The sequence below is a fragment of the Sycon ciliatum genome, chromosome 9, assembly GCF_964019385.1.
Source record: "Sycon ciliatum chromosome 9, ocSycCili1.1, whole genome shotgun sequence".
Lineage (NCBI taxonomy): Eukaryota > Metazoa > Porifera > Calcarea > Leucosolenida > Sycettidae > Sycon > Sycon ciliatum.
The window spans coordinates 15629638-15645563 of NC_088651.1; the positions used below are offsets into that span (position 1 = coordinate 15629638).

Below are 15926 nucleotides of genomic sequence, written 5' to 3' on the forward strand. Positions count from 1 at the left end.
TTACACACACACGCCACATCACATACTCTGACATACACTGGCTTCTCTTTCTCATTCTCCTAGCTCTTCTTTTATTCTCCTGGGTGGTTACCACGCATGCACACACACACACACACACACACACACAAGGACACACACACACACACACACACACACACACACACACACACACACACAAGGACACACACACACACACACACACACACACACACACACACACACACAAGGACACACACACACACACACACACACACACACACACACACAAGGGCACGAGTACACAGTGGAAGACATGGATATAAAAGCAGACACACGGCCATGCACATGCAGGCACACAGGAGGCGCAGACCTCCAACGAGTCAGGTTTTACTGGTGATCTCAATGTCAGCGACTTCGCATGCAGACACTTGAGCCTGACAAACTATCTCAGAGAGAGAGAGAGAGAGAGAGAGAGAGAGAGAGAGAGAGAGAGAGAGAGAGAGAGAGAGAGAGAGAGAGAGAGAGAGAGAGAGAGAGAGAGAGAGAGAGAGAGAGAGAGAGAGAGAGAGAGAGAGAGAGAGAGAGAGAGAGAGAGAGAGAGAGAGATCTGGTGACTGAAAACATTAAGAAAAAAGGGGACAACAGCAAAGCACCTAAAACACCTTAACAGGCCATTCAAAATAAGAAACAAAACTGTACGAAAATGATTGCCAGTCAAGCCTGATATCACAACCAGCACAAGACTGATGCCCTGATGAGTGATAACAATGAAAAGAGCATCTCACCGGCAAGCAAGACGGCATGCTGGCCACTGACATTCAGCCGCTAGACCTAGCACATTGTCAGCCACTAGTACTGCACAACAACCTCTCAGGCCACCATGGACATGTTGTTGAGCGGAGCACAAGCACAAGTCGCATGTGCTTAGCCAATGTCAACAGGGTGCTACACTCAATCCACTTGGAGTCACAAGACGTGAGCAGATACAACACTAGTTCTGTAAACCTGTTAAATTTTCTGAAACCTGTTCATATTTCTGTAGTAGCCGGGTCCATCAGGAGGTAAGGTTATTATAACTTATTATCACAAAGCTCATGGCTCGCTAACATCACATACAACTTGCGGATAGGCTCAGCGACAGCGGAGATTACATCATCAATGACGTAATGGCCATCAGGGCCAGGGGATGCTAGCCAGTATAGGAGTTGCACTGCCGTCCATTGTGTGCCAATAGTCTGCTCCAGCGCAGTAGACTGAGTGGCTCAATAACATCCGCACTATGTCAGCCAAGTACCATCCTTGACGATGACGGTTATACATGCACACCAAGGCAGTCATCACTGCTGCTGGAGACTACAGTAGCAGTGCAATGACATCACTCGTCATGTCACAACGCTACAACGACATCATAACTCTTGCCACAGTGCTATGATGATGATGTCATATGTCTTGCCACAAGGCTACAATGGCATCACTGGTGCTGGGGAGTACAACAGTGCTACAACGGCATCACGCATCTTGCCACAGCATCACAGCAACATCACGTGTCTTCTACAGCAGCATCACTACGGCATAAATTGCATTGCAGCAAACACCGCCGCGGTGGTATAACACGGCCAGCCAGAACATGAAGATGACATCATAATGCGACAATGACATCATCATCATGCATACAACAGTGGCAACACGACGTCACACTTGCACAATGGCCACGCTGAGCACGCTCATATCAGGAGAAAAGTTTCAGGATTCGGCGTCACGTGCAAGGAGTGCGGGCAGCAAGCTGAAGTGCAGTGCTACTGGACCAGCAGATGCAATTGATTGGCGGTTGCAGATTGGTAGCGACGGCGGCATCCACGCTAGACACAGAAGGCGTGCAAGTGTGCACGTCCACGCTTAAAACACGCGTGCATAGCGTTGAAGCACCGAGTTGGCAGCGTTCTAAGAGCAAGTCCAGACACCTCGGCGGCTCGGCAAACTCCCTGCCACTAACTAGCCATGTTATGATCCACCAATGTGCTACAACCGGATAAACTCGGTAGATACGGGCAGTGTGACTAACACACACACACACATTCGATCCTCTCGCGGTTTAGCGCTGGAGTGACACACGCATTAGCACTGCGACGGCCTTCAGCAGATACAGTGGTGTGGCGGAAAGCTATCGGCCACACTTCTCTTAAATACTCCTGCTTGTGTTGCGAGGGCAATCAGGCCAGTTTTCTTGAACACCTGGATAAGAACGGGCGTGTTTACTTGCCGTATTAAACTCACTGAAAGATTTGAGGTGTTCTCATCGCAGATCCAGTAGAATCATTTGCAGTGTCATTATGTTGTTGATACACATGTGTGTGTGTCCACGGTGTCGTCACGGCGATGGGAGCACCTGTATCTTCTTGGTCAGGCCGGCACCGGAGCTAGTCGGTTTGAACGCCGCACGCACTACTGTATCGATGGCGTCCAGGGCGTCAATGCAGTGCCTGCGTACGGTCTCGTCCTCATCACCGCTGGCTGCTGCACGCAGTCTACGCAGCATCAGAGTAGACGCTTGTGCCGTGATCTGCGCGTTCAATGTGCGCGTGTGTGCATGCAAGTGAACAGAGCAGACAAACGGACACACACACGCGTACACATACATATACGCCGGCACACACGCAGTCGCACGTACACACACACACACACACACACACACACACACACACACACACACACACACACACACACACACACACACACACACAAGCATGCATGCAAACCCAGACACACAAAAACAGAAACAGCAGTCAGCAAGGGGGAGGTGTGCAGAAATTGCAATAAAGGCGGATGCAAACTCAGCGCAAGTTGTCTTCACAGACTACATTCTGTCGGTGGAATTTTAGGTAAAGTTGTTTTCTCAACACAATCAGCTTTTTTGCTGCTTGCTCACGATGTGAGATAGCGCGTTATCCCGCCGACTTGACTAACTGGCTCAAGTGTCCTCAGCCTGAGCAAGGTCATCTGATGAGGGGGGAAGTCCCCTACAGTACTGTCGGGCGCCGAAGAACGGCCAGGCTAGAATTTCACCAATTTTTAAGAACGGTGTAGGCTGGATGTTTTGCAGATAAGAACGGAAACCGTAATATACACTATAATGTACACTCAGACGTATAACTCTGCATACATGTACATGTAAGACTGTACCATCGGATAAGAACGAAACTGCTGTGTTCGCTAAAAATAAGAACGGGCTAGGCTAGAACCCTGACCCCCCAGTTCTTCGGCGCCCGACAGATGAGGGGTGAAGTCCCCTACAGCACAGTGCATTGTAGACCAGCAGTTCGTATTGTTTGAATAAACCGCTTTGATAGTACTGAGTAGGAAGTGGTGCTTTCTTGCAGGTTTGCCAGGCGGAAGGTTCCATGGACTTCTCGTGTGCTCTGGATGGCAGTCGTGAGTCAGTCAAGTGTCATGTCAAGTCGGCGGGGGAGGGATAGCACTAGATCAAGGTAGCCAAGCAACTCCACTGAGTTTGCTTTGGCAGACGAAAGTAACCCATACTTGTTGCACTGGTATACAACAACAACAACAACTGCACTGGCACCTTAGACTTAAAGATGGGCCTTGCCCAACGTGTTGTGTAATGGACATGCAAGATGATCGCCAACAGTACAAACACAACACAGCGCAGGCCCTGGACTAGGCTAAAGTGAAACGCAGTGCGTACCTTGAGCCCCTCCGAGCCTAGGCCGGTGATCATTTCCTTGAGTGCTAGTGCAGCTGCCTGGCGAGGTTTGGCTTCTTTGTCACATTGCAGAACGGAGCAGAAGCAGGACGTAACCTGAACGGACAGTACGACAGAAACGGACACACACACACACACACACACACACACAGACGTACACCTTTTGAGGCCCATTGCCAGATGCGATGGCAGCAATGTTACAGCAGAAGCCATAGAAACTCGTGCTGGGACTGTATCATCCAACAGCTTGCAAGGCTCGAGAATTGACCACCACCATTTAGTTTATTTTACAAGGAGCATGCGCATGTATAATACAGATGAGAGAGAGAGGGAAAGAGAGAGAGAGAGAGAGAGAGAGAGAGAGAGAGAGAGAGAGAGAGAGACAATACGGAGAGAGACAATGCTGCTACAAACACTACACACTACCGAACTCACCTCGTACAGACAGGACTCCAGGGAGAAGCGTAACAAGCCGACCACATCGGACAAGCAGGAGAGCGCCGCGGCACGCACAAACCCATCGTCGTCCTTGCTACCGGCCAGCAGGCTGTTGAGGAAGAACTGACGGTAGTGCGGCAGCAGAGCACCGCACAGACGTGCCACCTTGGAGATGGCCTCGCACAGCACCAGGCGAGTGTCAGCCGAGCGGGCGTTAGCCTGTACGGGGGCACAGCACGAATTCGGGTGGCAGTGACGAAATACGTTAGGTAAGATCGTCCGCAAACTAGTACAGGCGACCTGCCCTTAAAAATAAAAACGATACAGTCAAGTAGGGCGACCACTCTGACAAGGCCACCACTTGCCTCAGAAGACCACTGTAACCAGGACCAAGGGATGCTGTTTGCAGCCAAACGACCCTGGATAAGGAGACCATCGGGCAACAGAGACCACATTTTTGAGGTCCCTTGAGCGGTCGTCTTAGCCAGGATTCACTGTATCTGTAGCACTAGAACTAGGACCAAGGCTATGATGTTATCACCAGTCGACCGACAACTGGATTCAAGTAAGGATACCATGTGTGCACGGGTAGCACATTTTGAAGGCCCCTTGAGCGGAGGTATCCTTAGACAGGTTTCAGTGTACTATATATTCCACTGTGCAAAGAGGACTAAAGATTAGCGCCGCAACACAACGCATTGCATATCCATTGTCTGCACATACTCATTGACCGAAATTCACGCCTCCATTTCCCATGAGATTTGGTCTTTAGGAGAGAGAGAGAGAGAGAGAGAGAGAGAGAGAGAGAGAGAGAGAGGGAGAGAGAGAGAGAAAATCATCAACAATTTTGTGTTTAAATACCTGCTTTCGGCAGTTCATGAACTCCTGGCAGAGGCGCGGCACGACTAGTGAAGTCTTTACGTTGCCAATTGCGACCAGACCGTTGACGGCAGCGAGGTAGATGTAGGAGTCCGGGTGTGCCAGTTGCTCCACGAAGATCTCGGCCAGCTTGTCCACGTGCTCCAGGGCAGAGCGATCGCGCTTCTGCAGCAGCTTGCCAAGCAACTGCAAGCCGTGGCCCTGCACGGGCAGGAGAGGGTCGCGGAGCTCCGCAAACGCCTGCTTCAGGTCGGCCGACATCGGGGACGAAGATGATGGCTGCTTGCCGCCCGATGATGCCGGCTTGGCAGCGCTAGACTCTGCACGCACCTCGGTGATACCGGCCGTCTTGGGTTTCGCAGCGGTGGCGGCGCTGGTCGATTTCCCTGTGCAAACGACAAGACACGCACGAAGAGAAGGAGACAACGTGTTTCCGCTTGCGACTCTGAGTTTCACGCTTCACCGATCACCACACGCGGCGACAAAGATGCGTACATGAAGAAGGCAAAATCACCAGTGCCAGGATAATAGACACCTTGTGTGCGAACCTTGCACGAATGCAATCATTGAATCATTGATTGCATTCGTGCAAGGTTCGCACACAAGGTGTTTCCATTCCATGCAGAAGCGGTATCAGCTCAGTCCTAATACGACACCCGAGAGAGAGAGAGAGAGAGAGAGAGAGAGAGAGAGAGAGAGAGAGAGAGAGAGAGAGAGAGAGAGAGAGAGAGCTGCAACACTGCTCTACATAATCCCCAGTGTACTGGTAGAGGTAGTAGTTGAATGCGTTGAGTTTTTTGTCCATTGTTGTTCTCACATTTTGCTTTACAGAAACGAAAAAGGACCAAGGAACTACACGTTACGCTATAATAATGTCGACTAATACCACCAGTTACTAAACAATCAGCTCATGCGATAACATTGCACGACACTGACCGACGGAACTGACTTTCTACAACTAACTGGCCTAACTTGTAGTTCCTTGGTCTTTTTCTTTTCAATAAATTTTTCCTCGGCTCTCCATCCGAGTCCATTCACATTTTGCTGATTGTGATAAAACTTTGTGTCGAGCACTACTGTAGGACTCTATTTTACCCGTTATAAGTCGACCTTTTAATGATCTAAAAACTGGCCTAAAAAAGGGGTAGTCGACTTACAACCGGGGTTCAAATGCCCTCAAACCGGTAAATCGAGGCCTCGAGTTTGGAGGTCGACTTACAACCGGAGGAGTATAAATGCCCTTAAACCGGTAAATCAAGGCCCCGGGTTGGGAGGTCGACTTACAACCGGAGAACAAATGCCCTTAAACCGGTAAATCGAGGCCTCGAGTTTGGAGGTCGATTTACAACCGGACGAGTATAAATGCCCTTAAACCGGTAAATCGAGGCCCCGGGTTGGGAGGTCGACTTACAACCGGAGAATAAATGCCCTTAAACCGGGACATCGAGGAGGTTGGGAGGAGGTTGGGAGGTCGACTTACAACCGGTAAAATACGGTACACTGTGGGTGATGCTGGGCCTCTTACATTCACCGCAAGGTCGGGAGCCCCTTTGCAGCATACTGCCGCCGGCTGTGCTGACACGGGCAGAGGCGTGACTTTGCCTTTGCATGCTGGTAGGCCATTTTAATAGGTAACGATTTCTCGTCAAGCCTTCGTATTCAATCTTACATTTCGTTGTCGGAAGCGTCAGTGCTCAGGCTTTAGACCATAAGTATCGATCGGCAGTTCTCAGGCTTTCGATCATAAGTATCGATTGCTCAAGCAATTACAGATCCTGGCGTTGAAGGCGCGGGCCACATGCGGGCCACACCGCAAGCTGGATCGACGCACGGTCCAATAGAGCAAACTACTGCAAACATGGTTGCTCGTTCAACGATCGATGCAATCGTGAAGGAGCTGGACGGACTCCGCCTCAGTTATGAGCAGGATGTTCGAAAGCAACAGATGCTTCGATCCGAGGAGCTTGAAGGAAAGGAGAGCAAGGCTCTACAAATAGAGCAGCTCATCAAGCACAGATAAGGGTGAATAGATGACTGTTAACTTGTGTGAAGTAATTTCCTTGTACTGCTCCGTCCATGTCTATTTACACCCCTATATGATTGTGTAAATTTGAAATGTTTCCTCTTTGTACCTTTCCCGATAACCGAGTGAACTGGTTAACGTAGTGGTTGTGCGCGAAAACGAAGCTTGTGATATTCCACCAAAGCTTTCGGCGAAGTGGTTTCCGGACAAAGGACAGATACACCGCAAAGAGAATGTTACAAATCCGAGGATGTGGTGACTTGGTTACTCGAACGTTGTGGCTCCATTGAACAGTACCAAAAATCTATCATCGTTGGACATTTCGAGAAAGATATTCCAACGCTGGTATTACGCTTGGCCTACGTTAACCACTCTCGGAGGCTTGGGGAAATTGCAAAACATTTGTACAGCATGGGACTGTTCCATAAAACAGTATTTTCCTCCCTGAGCACGAACAAATCAGTGCTCTTGTAAGATGTGTCTACCGCTTCCAATCTATACTGGATGGGCGTATAATCCCTTCACATTCATTGGGATATCTTCGTTGATAGCGATTATGCTGTACACGTGGATGTGGTACTGACCAGGGCATGGATCGGGCTGGTTGCAAGGCTCTCAATCAATCATCCCGTTCTCGAGCTCCTGATCGTGGGAAGATTACGGCCGCTTCATTCATACTGAAGCTCTTTAGTAGAAAAAAAAGCAAGGCAATCCATGAAGCTCATTTATAGCAGATGCGCGCGAGGCGATCGATGAAGCCCTTCAAAGTCAGAAACGTACAAGGCACAAGGCGGTCGATGCTCAGAGATTTACTCCACAATAAAGCACAGTTGGCTGTGTGTGTGTGTGTGGTGCCGGAGAACATCCTACTGCTCTCAGCTTACACGTCATAATGGGTTGCCGAAGCATGAACTAAGCTACGATCGTCAGTCAAGCGTCAAGCCAAGTCTAACATGAACTAAGCTACGATCGTCAGTCAAGCGTCAAGCCAAGTCTAAGGACTTGGACTGCCGGCAGAAGCATGATGGATTCGTCGATGACATTCCAACCACCAGAGAGCCCCAAAGCCAAGTCTCAATGACTTGGACCGCCGGCAAAAGCAAGATGCCGGATTCGCCAATGACGTTCTAACCACTAGAGAGCCCCCTGAAGCTCACCCACTGCGTCCGGTTCCATGCCACCAGCAAGTTCTGCGCTGGGGAAATTCAATGCAGGCTAACGAAGAATGACCTCGTCTTGCCGACGGTGAAAGCTACGAGGGCATCTACCCGCCTCCGTAGGGATTCTATGCTCAAGAAGTAGGACAAGAACCACCAGGGCGGCGATGGTGGCTAGTCTTGGAGTCACCTGGCTGCATTCCTCACCGCCCTGAAGCTGTGTTTAAGCAGGCTTACGCCCAATTAAATTTAGATCGTTTGTTCCCCTGGCTCTCGTTTTTTTCGACAACGAGATGACTTGGCATAATATGGGAAGGAGCCCCTTGTCCCACAATCATTTGCAGGGTATCATGAGGTGCATTTCAAAGGCCGCTGGGCGTTCACAGCAGTATACACTGAAGTCCATTTATGTTATTAGGAGGACAAAATCTTACGATTTGTGACTAACTGTCCACCAACGTACGATCTGGTTACACACGGAAAGCTGGGTGTGGTCCTCGAAAGAGTGCTCAGTGCACCGGGGTGCAGAGCTTCATATCCGTATCCCATTCTATTCTTTTTGTATGATCTGGTTACGTTGGTAGTCATTACTCGTAAGTTTTGTCCTTCACTTTTTTTTCTCTGACACCTAAGCTCCAACACTTCTCCAAGTTGGAGTGTTAGAGCTAGGTGTCAGGTCGCTGAATGCCTCAGTACTCCTTGTCAGTTGTGTGCCATTTTGTCGCACTCGCTGACTGTATGTGATCTGGTTACGCTGGTGGACAGTTAGTCATAACTAGAAACATGTTTGTCCTTCTCCTTTTCACCGAGTCTCACGCGAACCGTGAAATTTTTTCTTTCTTTTTTTTTCCACCATAATTGAATTGGCTCACCATCCGAGTTCAACTTCGAAGTCCATTTGTGAAACATTATCAGGCTACTGTAACAACCCAGAAACCTTTGCGATAATGAAATGCTCGCGATTTTCGCGATGGGTGTGAAGTCGCGAAAGTAAGAGGGCGCGAAACTGTAGACTCGAGTCGATCATCAAATTTAGTTTTAGTTTTATTCCAAGCAATACATGGCTGGGGTAGCCAATGACCGCTTTGCGTGGGGATTGCAGGGTTTTTATAGATGGACTCCAATCGCAAACGTTTGCAGGCGCAAAACGGTCTGGGGTAGCCAATGACCATTTTGCATGGCGATTGCAGGCTTTTTATAGATTGACTCCAATCGCAAACGTTTGCAGGTGCAAAACGGTCTGGGGTAGCCAATGACCACTTTGCGTGGCGATTGCAGGGTTTTCATAGATTGACTCCAATCGCAAACGTTTGCAGGCGCAAAACGGTCTGGGGTAGCCAATGACCACTTTGCGTGGCGATTGCAGGGTTTTCATAGATTGACTCCAATCGCAAACGTTTGCAGGCGCAAAATGGTCTGGGGTAGCCAATGACCACTTTGCGTGGGGATTGCAGGGTTTTCATAGATTGACTCCAATCGCAAACGTTTGCAGGCGCAAAATGGTCTGGGGTAGCCAATGACCACTTTGCGTGGCGATTGCAGGGTTTTCATAGATTGACTCCAATCGCAAACGTTTGCAGGCGCAAAATGGCCTGGGGTAGCCAATGACCACTTTGCGTGGCGATTGCAGGGTTTTCATAGATTGACTCCAATCGCAAACGTTTGCAGGTGCAAAACGGTCTGGGGTAGCCAATGACCACTTTGCGTGGCGATTGCAGGGTTTTCATAGATTGACTCCAATCGCAAACGTTTGCAGGCGCAAAACGGTCTGGGGTAGCCAATGACCACTTTGCGTGGCGATTGCAGGGTTTTCATAGATTGACTCCAATCGAAAACGTTTGCAGGCGCAAAATGGTCTGGGGTAGCCAATGACCACTTTGCGTGGCGATTGCAGGGTTTTCATAGATTGACTCCAATCGCAAACGTTTGCAGGCGCAAAATGGTCTGGGGTAGCCAATGACCACTTTGCGTGGGGATTGCAGGGTTTTCATAGATTGACTCCAATCGCAAACGTTTGCAGGCGCAAAATGGTCTGGGGTAGCCAATGACCACTTTGCGTGGCGATTGCAGGGTTTTCATAGATTGACTCCAATCGCAAACGTTTGCAGGCGCAAAATGGCCTGGGGTAGCCAATGACCACTTTGCGTGGCGATTGCAGGGTTTTCATAGATTGACTCCAATCGCAAACGTTTGCAGGTGCAAAACGGTCTGGGGTAGCCAATGACCACTTTGCGTGGCGATTGCAGGGTTTTCATAGATTGACTCCAATCGCAAACGTTTGCAGGCGCAAAATGGTCTGGGGTAGCCAATGACCACTTTGCGTGGGGATTGCAGGGTTTTCTTAGATTGACTCCAATCGCAAACGTTTGCAGGCGCAAAATGGTCTGGCATCGCAATTCGCGAACTAAAACAGGCGCAAGCTATTCTGGGTGTACAGTATGTAACACAAGCTGGTGTTGAAGATAGGAACAATTGTGAAATTTCAGGGCACTGGGTGCTAAAACGCCAACCGTGAATGTTCAAAAATGTTCTATCCACTGGTTTGAGGGAAAGACACAAACGGGAAAAGTCTGAAGAAAAAATTGACTGTCACCAGCAGAATTCGAACCAGGGACCTTCGCTTGCAGCTAGCGATGCTCTAACCACTGAGCTATGGTGTAGCCGTCATCCCAGCAGAGACCGTTCAACATTTTCTTCAGACTTCCCCTTCCTGTAATCCATGCAGGCGGGTGGGACGCAGCCCTCGCTGTAACCCACACACTTTTCCCCTTTGGTGCGTCCATGGAGCTATGAAGCCGAGACCTCTGGTCGGCGGAGCTTAATGGGCCCCGCCACCACACTCCATTATTCACCCCAGTGTCTGGAGATATGTGGATTTTGTAGAAAAAAAGGAAAAAAAAACTTCACGAAATATTTTATCCTGGGTATTTTGTAGGAACACAGACCACACTGTACAAGCTGCAGAGTGTAAGCTGTGTTAAGGGCGCGTTCAGACTACCGTGAACCCCGTCAAACCGTGAATGCCGATAAACCATGAAGGACATGCACACTACCGATAACAAACTAACGTTACCGTGAAGTTTTCAGCTCTCACCGCGGCACTGACAAGGGATTTTCCCTTTTTTCCCAGCGCGCATGCAGCCTGAGCACTTTTTTACTGGCGGTAAAAGTTTACTGCCGCAGCAGCCGCGGCAGTAAAACTTTCCCACCGGTAACGTGCCAGTAACGTCACGTGATCAAATCACCTTGGCGACTTTCCCAATCGGTCACTTTTTATCGGTAGTCTGAACGCGCCCTAAGTAATCAAACAATGGCGTAGAGGATGATAGCATCAAGAGTGCATAACCTCCTGTGCAACTCGACTATGGGTGCTGTTCGGGCAAGTACCAGCCTTTTTCTCGTGAATCATCATGATCACCCCGGCAACTATGCCGAAATCGGAACTTTCCCCCACGAGTGTGAAATCCCTATAAGGGTTAGTTGCAAAAGTTCTTTTGTCATCCATAAAACGTACATTGTTCATTTCAGACAGAGAAGTCTTTTAACACACACCTTTTGACCTTTCGACGCCCATTGCAGGAGGCGATGATAGCGATGCGACAGCAGAAGCCAGAACAACTGGTGCTGGGATTGCACTATTCAACAGCTTGCAAGGCTGAAGAATTGACCGCCACTACTCAGCCAGGTCTACACCACACAGCTGTGAAGTGGCTTTTTTCTGGCCAGCGAATCAATACTTTTCGGACCTTTTTCATTCTTTCCGCAAACACATCACACCACATACTCCGCCATGCACTGGCTGTTGGTAACCACCCAGGAGAATGAAAGAAAAGTCAGGAGGAGTATGAGAAAGAGAAGAAAGACGTGTGTGACTATAGTCGTTTGGATGTGAACCTACAACCTCTCGATTGGAAATCAACTGCACATACCACTGCACCATATGGGACACACACACGCACGCACGCACACACACACACACACATGCACACCCTACCTGCCGTGTTCTTCTTGCCGGCCTTGGCCGCCCTCTTGCCCAGCTGCTCGCTGACCGCGTCCAGATTGCCAGCCTGCAAGCTGCTCAAGAGCTGCTCAAGGCCCGCGGTGGCGCTATCGACACCATCAGCGCCTTCGCCATCACCGCCCGCAGCAGCAGCAGCACCACTACCACTCGTGGCCCAGCTGGAGTCGGCAATGCAGGCCAGGGTGATGTACGTCGACGCGGCAACCTGCACCTCCAGGCAGTGATCGCGTATGCCCTGGTCGTCATGGTGATTGGCAATGACCTGCAGCGACTGCACGATGCGCTTGACGACCTCACAGTCACCAAACTAGAGGGAACACGGCGCATACAGATACAGTTATCAAGGAACAAACACAAATCCGTTGATCCCCCGAGCTGCAGAGCGTGCTGAATGCCATAGACAGAGCTTAGAGCATAGCAGACTCAGCGCAGGACGTTCAGGTTGGTTGTAACTCTGAGGTCCAGGCCGCTAGGCAATCATCAGATAACTGATACTGAGGATCTACATCCGACAAACACACACCATGCACCATGTGCACCCGTCACAAGAGAAGCACGCAAATTTGCAAAGGCACTGGATGTACACCCACGGATTCTCTTACAGCAATGATAGCGGACAAGATCTGAATGATCTAAATGAAACAGACCAAGACTAGCAGCACCAGAGAACTACCTGATCCACACAGCTGGTGACGCTATGAGAATCAACCCGCAATGCAAACGTAGCCTATCCCCACCCCACCACACGCACCTAGCCTAACTTATCCCCACCCCACCACACACACCTAGGCCTATCCCCACCCCACCACACACACCTAGCCTATCCCCACCCCACCACACACACCTAGCCTATCTCCACCCCACCACACACACATAGCCTATCTCCACCCCACCACACACACGTAGCCTATCTCCACCCCACCACACATACATAGCCTATCCCCACCCCACCACACACACATAGCCTATCTCCACCCCACCACACACACGTAGCCTATCCCCACCCCACCACACACACATAGCCTATCTCCACCCCACCACACACACGTAGCCTATCCCCACCCCACCACACACACGTAGCCTATCCCCACCCCACCACACACACACGTAGCCTATCTCCACCCCACCACACATACATAGCCTATCCCCACCCCACCACACACACATAGCCTATCTCCACCCCACCACACACACGTAGCCTATCTCCACCCCACCACACACACATAGCCTATCCCCACCCCACCACACACACGTAGCCTATCCCCACCCCACCACACACACGTAGCCTATCCCCACCCCACCACACACACATAGCCTATCCCCACCCCACCACACACACGTAGCCTATCCCCACCCCACCACACATACATAGCCTATCCCCACCCCACCACACACACGTAGCCTATCCCCACCCCACCACACACACGTAGCCTATCTCCACCCCACCACACATACATAGCCTATCCCCACCCCACCACACACGTAGCACAGGCATCCTGTCAGCAGTATGCAGCACTGCGACTGTTGCACCAACTAACCTTCACATCCATCTCCAGGTGATGGGACAGCAATGCCAGGCACAGCTGTATGGCAACCGAAGACCAGATCTGCGCAGCAAACACGTTGATAGTCCAACCGTTCATGTGTCCTACTATGCGCGTCTGCCCGTTCGGCTCGCTGACCGATTCCAACATTGCCGAGTTGAGCTTGCCGGGGTCGAGGATGAAGGCAGCCGCCGCCAGACCCTGACCGGCAAAGTCCAGTAGAGTGCTGCTCGAGTGCGGTAGGATGCCGGGCCCGTAGCGCTCGCTGATGGTAGCGACCAGGTTCAAGCGTTCAAAGTCGCCGTCCAGTCGACGTGTTATCTCGGGATCGACGTCCAGGCCAGCTTCCAGGAACTGCCGCGGCTCAGATGACGCAACCGCTGCCGGTGATTTCGTCTGAATGTTGCCGTCGAGCGAGTTTGTCAAGTCCTGCAAGCATTTGTTAAGCACACCCGAGACGATCTTGGCGCCGCAGCCGTTGCGATTCCACGACGCCTCCGTCATCGGTGACTGGGCTGGTGTGGCGGCTGCTGATGCTGCTGCTGTGCCAGAGCTTACTCCTGCCTCGGTAGGGGTTTTAGACGGTTCGATGAACTCCACAAGGACGTCGGTGATGCTAACAATGGCTGGATTGATTGTGGGCATCGCTGGTGGCCAGCTCTCCTTGAGTTCGTCCCTCCACAGTGAAGAGTCATCGTCCGCCGATAGGCTAGCGTACACAATGTACTGCTTGCTGGGCACGAAAGCCACGCTGGCCGCGAGGGAGGCGACGGACGGGTCCAGGAACGAGAGCACTCGCTCCGTTGGCGTGTCACACTGCAGGACGTCGCAGCTCACCGCCTCGAATATCAGCTTTCTGAGCACACGGCAAGAGAGAAAGACAAGTACAGAACGATGCAGAACATGGGGTCAGAACTGCAGCATGAAAGTATGATTAGAGAGGTTAAGGTGCACGTTATTTCTGACGTGACTCGCAAATTTCACGTCAAATGGGTCATGGATTGACGCAAAACACCAAATTTCGACCCGAGACGCAGCTCGCTCGCGTTGTTTTCTCCATGCTAACAGGAGCGGAACTTTCGCGTCATGTCAAACATAATGTGCAGCTTATCCTCTCTAATATCGAGTGGATCGGCACTATTGCGTCTGTTTGCGCATCGTTCACACACTACCCAGTAGTATGGATGCGCCCAGTGTGGTAAGAGTGCCGGAGACCAGTACGTATTTCGGGCGCAATCTCTTGACAAGGGCCAAGCAAGCGTGTGACTACCCATCACAAGTACAAGCGGAGTTCGTTTCATGCTTGTCAGTGACTTACGTGTCCGACGCGAAGAGACACGAATGGAAGAGAGATGGTTGCTGCGATAGAGAGAGTTTTTGGAGGAGTTTGACGATGATGATATTGAGTGGGATGACGAAAGTGATGATGAAGCTGGCGCTGAGGACGAAGAACGTGATGATGATGTTGCAGAGGATGTACGAGCGCCTCCAGCAAAGAAGAACATCGCCGGCAGGACTGAATCGAAGAAATCGTTCAGCCGTGAAAAGAAACTTTCCCGTGCTTACTTGCATACGGAACAAGAAGGCCAGCAACCAGCAAAGGAGAGACTGCCCGGCATTTCGGCCCGCCGCATCATAACTCTGTCAGTCGCTGGTCGGCGGAAGAGCAGCAGCTGCTGCAGGAAGCGCGCGGAGCTCGGAGTATTGGCTCTGGACGAAAAGCTGAGTGGCCTCAGCTCGAAGAACGGCTTCGTGCCGAGTTTCGTGAAAAGCGCGATGCCGGCATCAAAGTAAAAGGCTGGTGGTTCATGACGAGGGCAAAGCAGCTGTTTCGCGAGCTGCGCCCTGAGAAAGTTCGAGACGACAACACGGATATCAGTATTTGTGGGACTGTGCCATTCTGGTTCAGTGGTCAATTCGAGATCGAACATGTCGCTCGAAGGGTTGACACGCGTGCTTTCCGCTCTGGCGGGAGCTCCACCAGGGGAGGACTCTCTCAAACGGAAGCATATGACCCGGAGTGTGGAGACATCACCAAGACCTGATACTGAGATGGTGACAACGCAGCCGGGGTCACCTCAAAGCCAATCACCCCTTGGTCCCAGGGAACCATCTGGGAGCACTGGAGATGTACGGAACGACTGTCCAAGCAGTATAGTCCGGG

General features: G+C 50.9%; 1 protein-coding gene across 1 annotated transcript in view; it reads right to left on the bottom strand.

Annotated features, from left to right (window-relative positions):
* Nucleotides 1-250: 250 nt before the first annotated feature.
* LOC135825355 (uncharacterized) overlaps nt 251-15926 on the bottom strand; it is a 36672-nt gene continuing 20996 nt past the window's right edge. Inside the window, exons 7-12 of the mRNA XM_065338089.1 lie at nt 13757-14618; nt 12192-12525; nt 5000-5403; nt 4136-4357; nt 3683-3796; nt 251-2539 (exon numbers count right to left, since the gene is read on the bottom strand). Of these exons, the coding sequence (XP_065194161.1) occupies nt 2348-2539; nt 3683-3796; nt 4136-4357; nt 5000-5403; nt 12192-12525; nt 13757-14618 (2128 nt within the window). The 3' untranslated portion in view covers nt 251-2347. The remainder of the gene's footprint in view (nt 2540-3682; nt 3797-4135; nt 4358-4999; nt 5404-12191; nt 12526-13756; nt 14619-15926) is intronic.